The sequence below is a fragment of the Carassius gibelio genome, chromosome A9 (genome assembly GCF_023724105.1).
Source record: "Carassius gibelio isolate Cgi1373 ecotype wild population from Czech Republic chromosome A9, carGib1.2-hapl.c, whole genome shotgun sequence".
Taxonomy (NCBI): Eukaryota; Metazoa; Chordata; class Actinopteri; order Cypriniformes; family Cyprinidae; genus Carassius; species Carassius gibelio.
In genome coordinates this window covers 21,421,855-21,434,883 of record NC_068379.1, presented here as the reverse complement: position 1 = coordinate 21,434,883, position 13,029 = coordinate 21,421,855, and the positions used below count along the sequence as shown (strand labels likewise).

Here is a 13,029-nt window from a genome sequence, read left to right as displayed (position 1 = left end):
TTCCCATTCCTTGGTTTGTGCAGTTTGACAGCACAATCATTGTCAAGGTCAATGTCAAGCCAGCTGTTTTTTAACAGGCTTTGTCAGAATAAACCCAAAGTCACTAATGCAGAAAGAGGTAGACGCCAGGAAGAGACCATGAACTCTTGTAGGCATATCTGATTGATCTCAAGGCTTTATTTGTTGAAGAATGCATCAGCATGGATTCAGACATCTGTAAGAGAGATGCTGTTCAGAAGCTCAAAGATGCTACTTGAAAACAAAGAAGAGGCTCAGAGCTGCGCTACATGATGTTTTCATTTGGTTTCTTCATTTCAACCAATGCTGTTCTGGTCTGTCTTGCTATAGGCTTCTTTTTGGTACGTGTTGTGATTTAAAAAGAATGATTAATGATGTGTGTGTTTGTGTTAGTTTATGTTCTGAAGGAGCCGTCCCCTCTCTCCTCGTGCCATTATCTCCTGATCGGAGCATCCCTGTGGGTAACCATGGCAGCACTCCTCATCAAAAGACAATCGCTATAAGGATTGAGGGGACACACTCGCTTACTCTCTGTCTCTCTCTCTCTCTCGTTTTCTCAAACCATGATGTCTGGCTCTGTCTTTGGGATCAGGGGCGTTTCCTTCTCATAACCAGATCACTGCAGTCTTCATGTTGTTAATGTTGAGCTATGCAAATGTCACAGCAGAGAGAATTTTTACTGGTGATCAACCCACTAATTAATAAAGCCAGAGTACATTGTCCAGCTAAAATTGTGCGGTGGGTGTTAATAGGAATCCATGCGATCTGTAATTTGGTGTCAGTGTGAATAGTTTAGCAAAGTTTTCAGGTTAGTCAGTGTGTTGAGCGATGGAAAGCTGCTTGATTTGAAAGTGAGTTTGTGGGAGCTATGCTTTTTACATTGATACATTATTGACATTTGACAAAAAATATTTTTGCTTTTGAAATTTTGTGAAATGTGACTGCGCTTAAGTTGTTATAGCTCACTAACACAATTTTCCATTGTCTTTGAGGAATTAATAAATTAATCTCTATTTACCTGTTCTGTTATTGACGTAAACAGCAGATGACCTTCTGCTTTTGCAGATTTTTTATGTCCATTTTTAGGTAGTTTTTTTCAGCCCCTCATTTATCCAGTTAAATCTGCTTTTCTCTGCCTTGGTCCATGAGGATTCACATGCAACTGCACTTTCAGGCAGCTTTAGTATCAGTATACAGTTGTGCAAAGGCAGTGTTGTCAAAAATTAATACAGCTTATTAGACAGTGTTTGCAGAACTGTGCATTTACATTAGTGGCAAAATTCTGAGCAATACTAATAAACCACATCTACGTACTTATTGTATATTAATGTTGTGGAATTACTTGGAATTACATTATTATTGTTTCTATTGCAATCAATTATGATGATATGTAATATGCGTATACCTTTACTATTAATGCTTAAAAGTTGGTTTTCCCAAATTTAAAAGTAGCTTTATTGCCAAGTGTGCAAGGAATTTGTCTTGGTGACAGAGGCTTCCAATGCTCAGACAGGTTGACGAGTAACAAACTACAAAAAACAAAATAAAAATTAGTGAGTAAAAATAAAACATGTTAAAACAATACACAATAGACAAAAAGACAGTAGACAGTATATTGTATGTACAGCTCTGCTAGACTCTTAAAAATAAAGGTGCTTCACAATGCCATAGAAGAACCTTTGTGTCTAAATGGTTCCATAAAGAACCTTTAACATCTGAAGAACCTTTTAAGTTTCATAAAAGGTTCTTTGTGGCGAAAGAAGGTTCTTCAGATTATAACAAGGTCAGAAAGACATGGTTCTTAAATAACATTTGACTAAATGGTTATTTGTGGAACCAAAAATGGTTCTTCTAAGGCATCGCTGTGAATATATTCAATTTATATCGGCTGATATTGGATATTTAATTGCTCATGCTTATTTATATTTAGATTAATTTTGCATTCATTTAGCACTGACTTAAGTTGAAGCAAATCAAAGTAAATATGCATTTTTAATACTGTACATTTAGTGTTGCAATGCTTAAACTCATGGTTTGCATTTTAAACATTTCAATATTTTCATTCTGTAAAAAGTCAACACTGTAACACACAGGCGAACAGAATATTACTCTGGAGGATGATACAATTGCTGTCGGACAGGATGTGGTCTCGTTTCATTGCTTGTAACCGGCTGGTGGGCGGCATTATGAGGTTAGTGATAGTAGAGAGACTTAGGGTTTGCTTTGGCTGAAAGGATATCATAAGAGATGCACTCCATCTCCCCACCTCAATTCTGTCGCCATGGGAACAGACCTGTTGCTGGAGGATGAGCGATCTAGTGTCCTCTCCTGCATTGGTCAGGCAGGCTCGCCAGTGATATGGAAATTTCATGGTCCCTTATTTGATGAACATGTTTTCTTGTAGTGTTAGTTGGCTTAGAAATGAAGAAAATGGCTAAGTCACTTCAAAGGCAGTAAGACTGCTAAATAATAGTAAGGAACCATGAACCATGTATTTTAAATGTAAAAAATATATATGTCAGAGGTCATGGGTTCATGGATTCATGGGTTTGATTGCTAGGGAATGCATGAACTCTATAAATGTAAACTTTAAACAGAGCTTGCAAATGCTGGCCTGATGTCCCGGGCAATTTTATCTTCCTGTCACGCAACAAAAATGCATCACTGAGGTGCCCGACGGGCTAACAGCACAGGTACAGGGTTCAAAATGCGAAATGGGTGTTTTTATAAAAATGTGCCTCTGAAAGGAACTGACTGTCTTCAGAAAAGTTCCCATGGCATTTTCATTTCATCTTACCTGTAATGCTTGATAAAGCAGCTATATTTCTGCCGTTTTAAAAGCCTGACCTAGTGATAGAGAATTCATTTGCATTTTCAGTAAGTCCTTCTGCTGTTTTTGTTTAGATCAGCATGAAAATCGACCCATGTTTTTATGCAGCAAACACACAGTTATAAATGTGGAAGAAGTCAATGTGCCTTCTAAAAGTCTCAAAACAATTAAGACAGTAAGATATATATTTATGCTTTAAATTAGTAAAATAATTTATGTTTCTTAAAAATGGTTTAATGCTGAAATGTGATCTTTATAATTTTTGTTCCGTGAAAACCTGTATCTGAACTGCAAATTATGTCCTTTTACTGTGTAATATGTTACATTCTTTTCCGACCCTGCTTATATGGTAGTATTTTTAATTGTTTAGCTCCTAAATTGGGTCATTAAAAATCCTTACATTTATTTATTTTTTATTCTACAGATACCCTGTAAATAGTGAAAATACATTTTCTTCCTTGAATTTTGTTTATATGTGTTTTTAAAAAAATGCTTTTGATTGACATTTTAATTCCTAAATTTGTGTCAGCCTTCCAAAATCTGAAGAGTGCCTGTCCGAAAGGCTACCAATTATTTTGAAATTTTGTGAGCCCTGCTTAAATGCAATGAAATGTGCTTTGGATAAAAGTGTCTGCAAATCGATAAATGTAAACGTATAAGGCATGGGTCTAATAGTTTAGTTAAGTTCAGTTGAATTTTTTAATTTATATAATAGGCTATTTTTTAACCCTGGAATGCTAAATGAAAACTTATGTTTATGAAGTTATGATTTCTTTTTCTTTGATTTTGGTCATGTTTTGTCTTGTTTAGGGCACTAGGCAAGCCAGAACTGCCATAGTGCCCGCTCAAAAAAGTATCAGCATGATGTCCTTGTAGTGCTGACAAGTGTTTTGCGGTGCTTTGATATTTGAGGTGTTCAATAATTTATCTGTCTTACTAAGTGCATTCTAGTTCTACCCAAAAACCACTCTGGTTCCCCTCAGATGTTTTCTGCGAGCAATAAAATGACAGGGTTTTCCAAAACGGTATGCTGAAAATGCACAAATTACTATGACATGACAAATCGCTCGGAATTGGATGCTGGACATCAAACCCAGTGGTATGTGATAATCTTTCTAGGTGACAGCTCTTTGACTTTGTCAGGAGTTTTGACTATGTTGCCTGATTCAGAGATTCATTTATTTAGCATGTTTTTAACTGTTAATCTAGAGATTATAAATGTGATTATAATTTTTTTTTATTTCTTTTTGCTGAATTAACATTATCATTAATGTCTATTTATAGATGCTTTATCATTATTGTAGATTCCACTCCAACTCTCTAAATGAGCATATTTATCTTTCTCCTCCTCTTAATGAATAAGATTGTCACATTTTTATGTGAAAATCATAAAATCGTACTTTGATTTGATAAGGTCGAGTTGTTTCTGATCTTCTGGTTGTATTAACTCAAACTTTAAAGGCTGTGAATGTTACAGGGAGTAAGACACATGTTCGGATCCATATGCAGAACTTTATTATAAGAATGGTTGGACAAGCAGTAATCAGGAACGGCGTCAGGGATATCCAGAATCAATAACAGTCACAAGCAGAGGTCGGGGCAGGCGGCAGAGAATCAAAGGCGATATACACAATCCAAAACCAGACACAGGAGGAACAAACACAAAAAAACGCTTGGAAATGCTAGATGGGGCTAAACAAGACTTTGCAAAGACTGAGAGTGATTGTGTGTGTGTGTGTGTATCAGCTGCAGGTCTGTGTGTATAATTAGATGCAGGTGTGTGTGTGCAGTCAGTCCCAGGAATGAGGCAGGATGGGAAATGGAGTTTGAAAAAGGGGATGGAAACCCAAATGGCCAAGTCCTGAGTGGAGTGCCCTCTATTGGAGTTTATGGGCACTCCAACTAATGATCGTGACAGTGAACAGGGTCCCCTTCATTAACTGATTTGATTCCAAGCCAGGTGAAATGCAGTTATGTATATTTTAGGCAACAAAAAACATTTTGATATGATAAAGACATTACGTCAACAATGACAAAATAATAATCCCAATTTTCATTATTTGGTGCTAAGGTAGGTTTCTTATAGACACTGTTTTTTTGTGTCCAAGGGCAAATCATATGCATTCAAAGGGCCTTTTCCTCCAGTGTGGAACCCTCTTGCATACCTGGACTACAACAACCTCTGGAGGACGATGGACAAGATGGGGATGGAGGTAAGTTTTTTATTCAGAACCAATTCCATTTGTATTTATGTTTTAAGGTCCATGAACTGTTCTCCTGCAAACATGAGACTGCAATACTTGAATGTCTCCACAACACTGCTGCTGAATCTACCTCACAAAACAGACACTTATAAAACACAAACAGTGCAACACGTATAATCTGATTCCCGAATGAGAGTCGATTCATTTTAGTGAATCAAACACGCACAGAGTTACAAGTATAGTCCGATTTCCCGAACAAATGACTTTCAAGTTCTTTTTAGTATATTTATGTATATTTATTAGTGCTGGGCAACGATTAAATATTTTAATCGCGATTAATCGCATGATTTTCTGCGATTAATCACGATTAATCGCAGCATGCGCAAAATTCAATAATGAAATCAAAAGTTGTTTGTCAAAACTTTAAACAAATAAAGTGCTTTTTTTACAGCAGTTAAAAGTAAGTAGCAGTTAACATTTCTTGTAAATCTTAACTTAAACATTAATGCAATCAAATTAAATATAACATTAACGTATAAATAAAACATTAAAACATTAATTTTTTATTAAATAAAACGTAAAAGTTTTGTTAAGTTTGTAAAAAAAAAAAAAAAAAAAATGTCCAGAACCTCAATCATTACATTTTAACTTGCCCCTTACAAGCTACAACATCAATCTCCTTTAAGAGACTGAGAATCTCAGTCCAAAAAATAAAATAAAAAAATAAAATTATTTCAGTGATGCAGGTTAACTTAATTTATCCATTCTTCCAACTTTACATTTACTTACTCATCTGCACCTAGCCAGTTGCTAAGACACACAAGGTCATTCACATTTTCATAACAGAAACTCCGCAGTACAACAGAACATAAAACACATAATAAAAATAAAAAAAATAAGTAGATTTGTATTGAGAGACATTTTGCTGAAACGTGTGCTAAACATTTTATTCATGTTGCACAGCAGTGGGACATTTCAAATAAAGTCAGCACAATTAGCACAGATAGTGCAAGAAATATGATTGCTACTGCGAGACATCTGCCTTTTGAACACGTCCCCTGCGTCACGCACAGTCTCCAGCATTCTGTCATAGTATCTCTGCACAACAGCGCGTTTGACAACGTCCTGGCCAAATGCAGAAAGGTTGTGGGCCATTTTATGCACAGTGCAGCGAGTGCTGCAGAATTAGAACAAAACAAATTGAACTTAGACAAAAGAAGGAGTCGCTTATACAAGACATTCCAACCAGATGGACTTCGACTCTGGACATGATTTTCTGTTTTGCGCTGTAGCTCATCCCAAGCAGCCAGTAGCCTACTGATAAACATGTGTATTGTGTATGTGTATTGAAATGCAGTGAGCAACGGACTTTCAAAATAAAAAGTACGTTAACGTTAACGTGATAAAAACGCGTTAACTTGCCCAGCCCTAATATTTATGTAATTTGATGATTTCATTTAAATTAATCTTTTTTTTAAATAACTATAATTAACGAGCTCTTTTTAGGAAATTGAATGCATAAAATGCAACCAGTGTAGTCAGATTTACAAACAAATGATTCTAATGAGTCTGTTCTAGTGAATAAAATGCATACAGCTTACAAGTAATTTAGAGCTAATTCTGGCTGGTTGTTCAAACAATTATGCACTTGGTCAGCAGTATTTTATAAATAACAAATACTACATTTAGTTTTGTATTTCATTAATTGTTAAAAAAATTGTCTTCTCAGTAACAATGAAAAATATGTTAATATGAACACGCCTTCTCCAATAATTTTTTTAAAATTATTATTATTAAAGGGATACTTCACCCAAAAATGAAAATTACCCCATAATGGACTCCCACCCTAGGTTTATAAATACAATCAGAGTTGTTTTAAAAAATGCCCTGGTTCTTATAAGCTTTATGATGGAAGTTAATGGGTGATATTCAATAGTCCTATAGTTTGCAAACTTTTTGCAGTGTCCACCCCTTTCTAATGTTTGACATGTGTCAAGCACCCCCACCAACTTATTTTGGTTTACCAAAATGACTAGCCATTCAGCATTTTCACTGGCCACAATTTAGTTGTTGGGAAATTACATTTTTATATGACTAAGGTTACTGCATACAAAATTAAAAATAAATTTTATGTACAAACATTGACCTTTTTTTAATTCTTTCTTTTTTTTGCATATTTAAAAGTTTTTTCCCCTAACCTTATCTAATGCATGCTTCATCTTTTATATGAAATTCTTACATTTTTATTAATAATTTCACATATTATATTAAGACACTATAGGGCTGTCCATTTAAATATAATCAGTATTATCAAAACTGATCTTTCCCCTGCAGAAGAAACAGAAGCAGGTGAAGTGGCATATTTTAAAACATACACATATGAAATGTAGTAGAAAAAATGCAAAGATAAGCTAATTTTAAATAAGTAAACCACCAGTAAGTGTCACCAAGTGATGAGTGAGTCATTGAGTCAACCGATTCGTTCAGACGGCTGATTCATTCAAGAATGAATCAAGAGCCTGTCTTTATTAATGGACCACCTCGGGTGTGCATTATTTAAAAAAAAATAATTCAACAGATCGAAGTCTATTATTCTTAGTCTATTATGAGCGGGGTGGGTCCGGGCGGGTCATCAAAAACAAAACAAAACAAAAAATCCATATATGTTGTAGGGCTGGGCGATATTGTCATTTTTCTAATCAGATCAGATCGACGATACACGATATTATCGTGCATGGGTGGAGCGAGGGAGATTCTTTGTACTTGTCATAGCATAACTATTTGCTGTTTTAAACTGCCCAGGTGTGCGAGAGAGAGCCTATGGAATCACCATTAATCGTAAAAATATACTTTCAAACATACTAATAAACTAACGTTAAATATAAAAATACTGTATTTAAAACAGCTAGTTCATATATAGTCGGACGCAACTGTCATATCACGTGTCCTGTGACAAATCTGACGCATCTGCGCACGGAAGTTACCAGTCTAAATGTTATGCAAAGTCAACGGTGAAAATCAAAAGAAGATTTCATTTGAAGTCCAACAGTTTAACAATAATATTGGGCATAAACGAACACGTTAAATATAAAGTATTTAAAACCGGTAAGTTCATATGTTTGGAGTAAAATTGAATTGAACTGCTGCATTAGTCATACAGCGCTCCGGACCACGCACCTCATGATGAGACCGACGCACCGCCACAGAAACAAGAATGAGATGCATTCTAACACAAATGTGGCATTAAATTCAGTTAGTCAGGACTCGTTTAAAATATTGCATATATATAGCCCATTCAGATTACTTGTTAAAGTGTAAGGAAATTCCTTATATCTGCAGACGATGTACGTCTGTTTGTGAATAGAGACTTCACCGGCTACATGCGCTAATCCTCATTTGCACGTGTGTGTGTGTGTGTGTGTGTGTGTGTGTGTGTGTGTGAAATGCGGTGCTGAAGTGAAATAGCTGGGCAGTTTGATAACTGAATTATAATAGGCCGCCTCATAACCTGCAGTAAAAACCCCTACCCGTGCATCACTAGTGTGTATGTAATACTCATGGGAGATGTAGTGTCACACTGCAATATGGCTTATTTCAGATGCCTTTTAAAAATGCTACAATTATTCAACCAACCAAACTGGGAGTCACAATGTTACCTGCGATGAGCAAAATCAAATGTCAAGTCCTGGTTATAATTATAAATGCACTTTAGATTCCTAAAGAAGCTCCATGGAGGGCCCCTCATGCTGAAGAGTGGGACAAGATGACCATGCATCAACTCTTTGACCAGATTTGCTGGACCAGGTACAGAGAAGGGACCATTTAAAATCATACAAGATTGTGGCTAATGGCTTTTAAAGGCAAAACCCGTTTGCCCTCGGGTTGCTTGCAGGGCCGCTCGCCGCTTTGCCACTCTGTTCGTCAATGTGAACGTGACCTCTGAGCCCCACGAGGTGTCTGCTCTGTGGTTCCTTTGGTACATCAAGCAGTGTGGAGGCACCATGAGAATCTTCTCTACCACGAATGGAGGCCAGGTAAGTCTTTAACAGTTTAGCTCATAGAAACTGTTTGCCTGTTAGTATACTTTATCTTGGTTGGTTATTTCTCTGACGAAGAGCAGAATTAATTATATACCAAACATTTGAACTCCACGACCACGTTTTCACAGCATGCTTGTGCACATCTCTTTGGCTTTCTCACCGCACCAGCACTTGTGTTTACAGTATAATTAACATCTGTGGGAGAACGAGAGAAAGGCAGGCTGAGGGAGTGAGAGATGGGGGGTTAGAAATAGTGATATAATCAAGCTGTAGATGTTCAATCCAATGTTCCTGCCAAGTCCAATAGTCATTGTCACTGTTCAGTCTGTACCCCCAATTAAGTTAACCACAGCTCTCACAACGGGTTTTGTTGCAAGGCAAAAAAAAAATTACTTTCTGCGGAAGAAAGAGAAATGTTTTGCTGTTATGAGTAAAGAAAGAGGATTTCATAGAGTAAAAAAAAACACTTAAAACAAATATTCAAAGAGACAACCTTGTGTCATACCCATTCATTCCTGTGACAATGAACTGTTTATGTAACGTACCAAAATAGTGGCCACTGTATCTGGGTCATATTTATCTCAGGAGCCTTCTAGCAAATGTGTCCTCTGATAGAACACAAATAAAGCAAATAACAGTTTGTTTGCTAAAATGTCACTTCTTTTATCTTTTACTCACTATGGAATGACATTGTCAGTAAACAGTTATGATCTGCCTGTTTCTGTTCTTTAACCAGTTTTATATTCTGAACTTGTCTGATAAGGTATGCGCATGGTGGGCAGAATTATACAACGCTATCATAATTCTGTCTTTGAGAGACAGAGACACCTATTGGTGGATTAAAGATTTTCAGTCCTTGTTGAAATGTGGATGTTTATGTATGTGACTATTAAACTGATCATATTTATTACATACAAGATCTATGCCTCATATGACAGGAGCGCAAGTTTGCCGGAGGTGCCAATCAAATCAGTGAGGCGATGGCGAGAGAGCTGGGTGACCGTGTGAAGCTGGACAGAGCTGTCTACAGCATTGACCAGACTGGAGACCTCGTGGAGGTCAGGACAGTTAATGAGGAGATATACAAGGTGAGAATTATATATACAGCATATATTATATTATATTATTTCTTGAGCACCAAATCAGCAAATTAGAATGATCATGTGACACTGAAGACTGGAGTAATGGCTGCTGAAAATTCAGCATAAATGGTAATATGTGACCCTTTACCACAAAACAAGTCATGAGTAAACTCATAAATAAGCTTTCCATTGATGTATGGTTTGTTAGCATAGGACAATATTTGGCCGAAATACAACTATATGAAAATCTGAAATCTGAGGGTGCAAAAAAAAAAAAATCTGAATACTGAGGAAATTACCTTTGAAGTTGTATCAATATTACTAATCAAAAATTAAGTTTTGATATATTTACAGTAGGAAATTAACAAAATATCTTCATGGAACTTGAAGTTTATTTAATATCCTAATGATTTTTGGCATAAAAGAAAAATCGATCATTTTGACTCATAGAATGTTTTTCTGGCTATAGCGACTCAAGACTGTTTGTGTGTTACATATAGTAGTGTGCTAGCTTTTGAGTTTAGTAACCACTGAGTAAGCAGTATTTTACATTTCATGCTAAATCGGCTAATTTGAAGGAAAAATTTAGCACTTTGAAGTATGTATCAGCATGTATGTGTCTAAGCGTGGTGGATTGTTGTCAGTAAGCCGCTCTTCATCCCTCTGTCCTGGTCACATCCTCTTTCCTGTGCTGAAAGCTTATTAAAGGATGCTGTAGAGCTGCTTAACCCTCAAGGGAGGAACAGTGGGGGCGACTGGAACCACTATATTGAACAATATGTCCTTACATTTGTACACTACTGTTCAAAAATTTGGGGTCTGTAAATGTTTTATTATTATTTATTTAATTAGATCTCTTATGCTGATCAAGGCTGCATGTAGTAATTTATTTGAACATTAAATTTATTCCTGTGATGGCAAAGTTGCATTTTCAGCAAAATTGTTGTGTGCAATTATGAGTTCCACATTTCTGAGAGGTTTTGTACTGTACTGTAAATCCATTAATGAAATGTAAAACTCTTGTTGTTATATACAAGGTAACAGAGACATGTGTGATTTCAGCAAAATCCATCAGATAGAAGAACCCTTTCAATGTGCGGCATTCCCAAAATATCTCTTACAAGAGCTTTATATGTGTTGTTAATGGACAAAGTCCTTTTAACACTTAACTATCTGAAAAGATGTATTCAAACATTTTTATTTTTCTCTGTTCTTGTAGGCCAAATATGTTATACTTGCCATACCACCAGGGCTGAACTTGAAGATCCATTTCAACCCTGAACTGCCCCCTCTGAGGAACCAGCTCATTCATAGGGTCCCCATGGGCTCAGTCATCAAATGCATGGTGTACTACAAAGAGGACTTCTGGAGGAAGAAGGGTCTGTACTTCTTGTCCACTTACTATTACACAAATCACATGAAAGCCAGTTACAAACACTTCTTGGGACTGAAGATGCATTGGCTGCATGCAGTGTTGTTATTGTTAACTGTAATGATTAAAAATCAGTTTTGTTATTTGAAATGAAGCTGAAATTAAATAGAAATATTTGGAAAAACAAACTTAAAAAATGAGGAATGTTGCATAGGCAACCAACTAAAATAAAATAGTTTGATGTGCTAAAATTACTAAAACTAAAGCTAAAATAAATCAAAACATTTTAAAAACTAATAAAAATGACTAGCCTGACTACATCAGACTTCGTACATCTGCTCAATTTCAGTTCGCTTCTGTACTTCTGTGTAGCAGTGCTTGGTATTACCAGGCTTAAAAAAATGATTAAAATCTAAGCTAAATTAAAACCAAAACTGAGCATTTAAAAATAAAAGCTAAATCTAAATATTTAGTATTAATAGTACAATAACACTGGTTACACAGTCTTTGTGCTAACCTGTGCTGCTTAATTTTTTTCAGGATACTGTGGCAGCATGGTGATCGAAGAGGAAGAAGCACCTATTAGTCTCACTCTTGACGACACTAAGCCTGATGGGTCTGTGCCTGCTATAATGGGGTAAATGAAGCGATGAGCTTACCATCGTAGGATGAACATGAACTACAAAACAAAATAAATGAGACGTTTGAGGTTACAGGACAGTAAGCTGGCTCCTTCTCTTTACAGTTTCATCCTGGCACGGAAATCCAGAAAATTAGCAGGCCTGACGAAAGAGGAGAGGTAGATATTTCTTTGTTTTCATATTGGTCAAATGCCACTATGACTGTGCTGTAAGGCTTTTTCTTACCAGAATTGTGTAAACCATTTCAGAAAGAGAAGGATCTGTGAGATTTATGCTCGCGTGCTGGGCACAGAAGAAGCATTACATGTGAGTCTATGTGACCAGAAGCCATCCTTTAGTCTTATCATTTCTTTATAACTTTTCATGCTTCATTTTTATGGCTATATCTTCTTTAGCCTGTGCACTACGAGGAGAAAAACTGGTGTGAGGAGGAGTACTCTGGTGGCTGCTACACTGCCTGCTTCCCCCCGGGTGTCATGACACAGTATGGCAGGTTAGTGCACTGCATCATGCTAGTCTACTGATGGTAAACTACAGCATGCATTGACATGAGAAGTGACCGTTTCTCTCTGTTTCAGGGTGTTGAGGGAGCCAGTGGGCATGCTGTACTTTGCAGGAACTGAAACAGCCACAGAGTGGAGCGGTTACATGGAGGGGGCCGTGCAAGCTGGAGAGAGAGCAAGTAGAGAAGTGCGTTCTTAGCCAATAGTAATGTATATTAAATTAAATTAATAATTGCATTAAATATTAATTTTTTTTAAATCTTACTGAACCAAGACATTTAAATAGTAATGTATTTACAGGAAGCTCTTCTAAACTAACACATACACTTCCTTGCCACC

The 13,029-nt window shown here is 36.4% G+C and overlaps 1 protein-coding gene across 1 annotated transcript in view; it reads left to right on the top strand.

Moving 5' to 3' along the window:
* The window catches only part of LOC128019948 (amine oxidase [flavin-containing]-like), a 30,532-nt gene that overhangs the window by 15,706 nt on the left and 1,797 nt on the right, over nt 1-13,029 (top strand). Inside the window, exons 4-13 of the mRNA XM_052606372.1 lie at nt 4,957-5,061; nt 8,765-8,856; nt 8,945-9,086; nt 10,031-10,180; nt 11,394-11,553; nt 12,087-12,183; nt 12,292-12,345; nt 12,436-12,493; nt 12,583-12,680; nt 12,766-12,877. Coding sequence (XP_052462332.1) covers nt 4,957-5,061; nt 8,765-8,856; nt 8,945-9,086; nt 10,031-10,180; nt 11,394-11,553; nt 12,087-12,183; nt 12,292-12,345; nt 12,436-12,493; nt 12,583-12,680; nt 12,766-12,877 — 1,068 coding nt within the window. The remainder of the gene's footprint in view (nt 1-4,956; nt 5,062-8,764; nt 8,857-8,944; nt 9,087-10,030; nt 10,181-11,393; nt 11,554-12,086; nt 12,184-12,291; nt 12,346-12,435; nt 12,494-12,582; nt 12,681-12,765; nt 12,878-13,029) is intronic.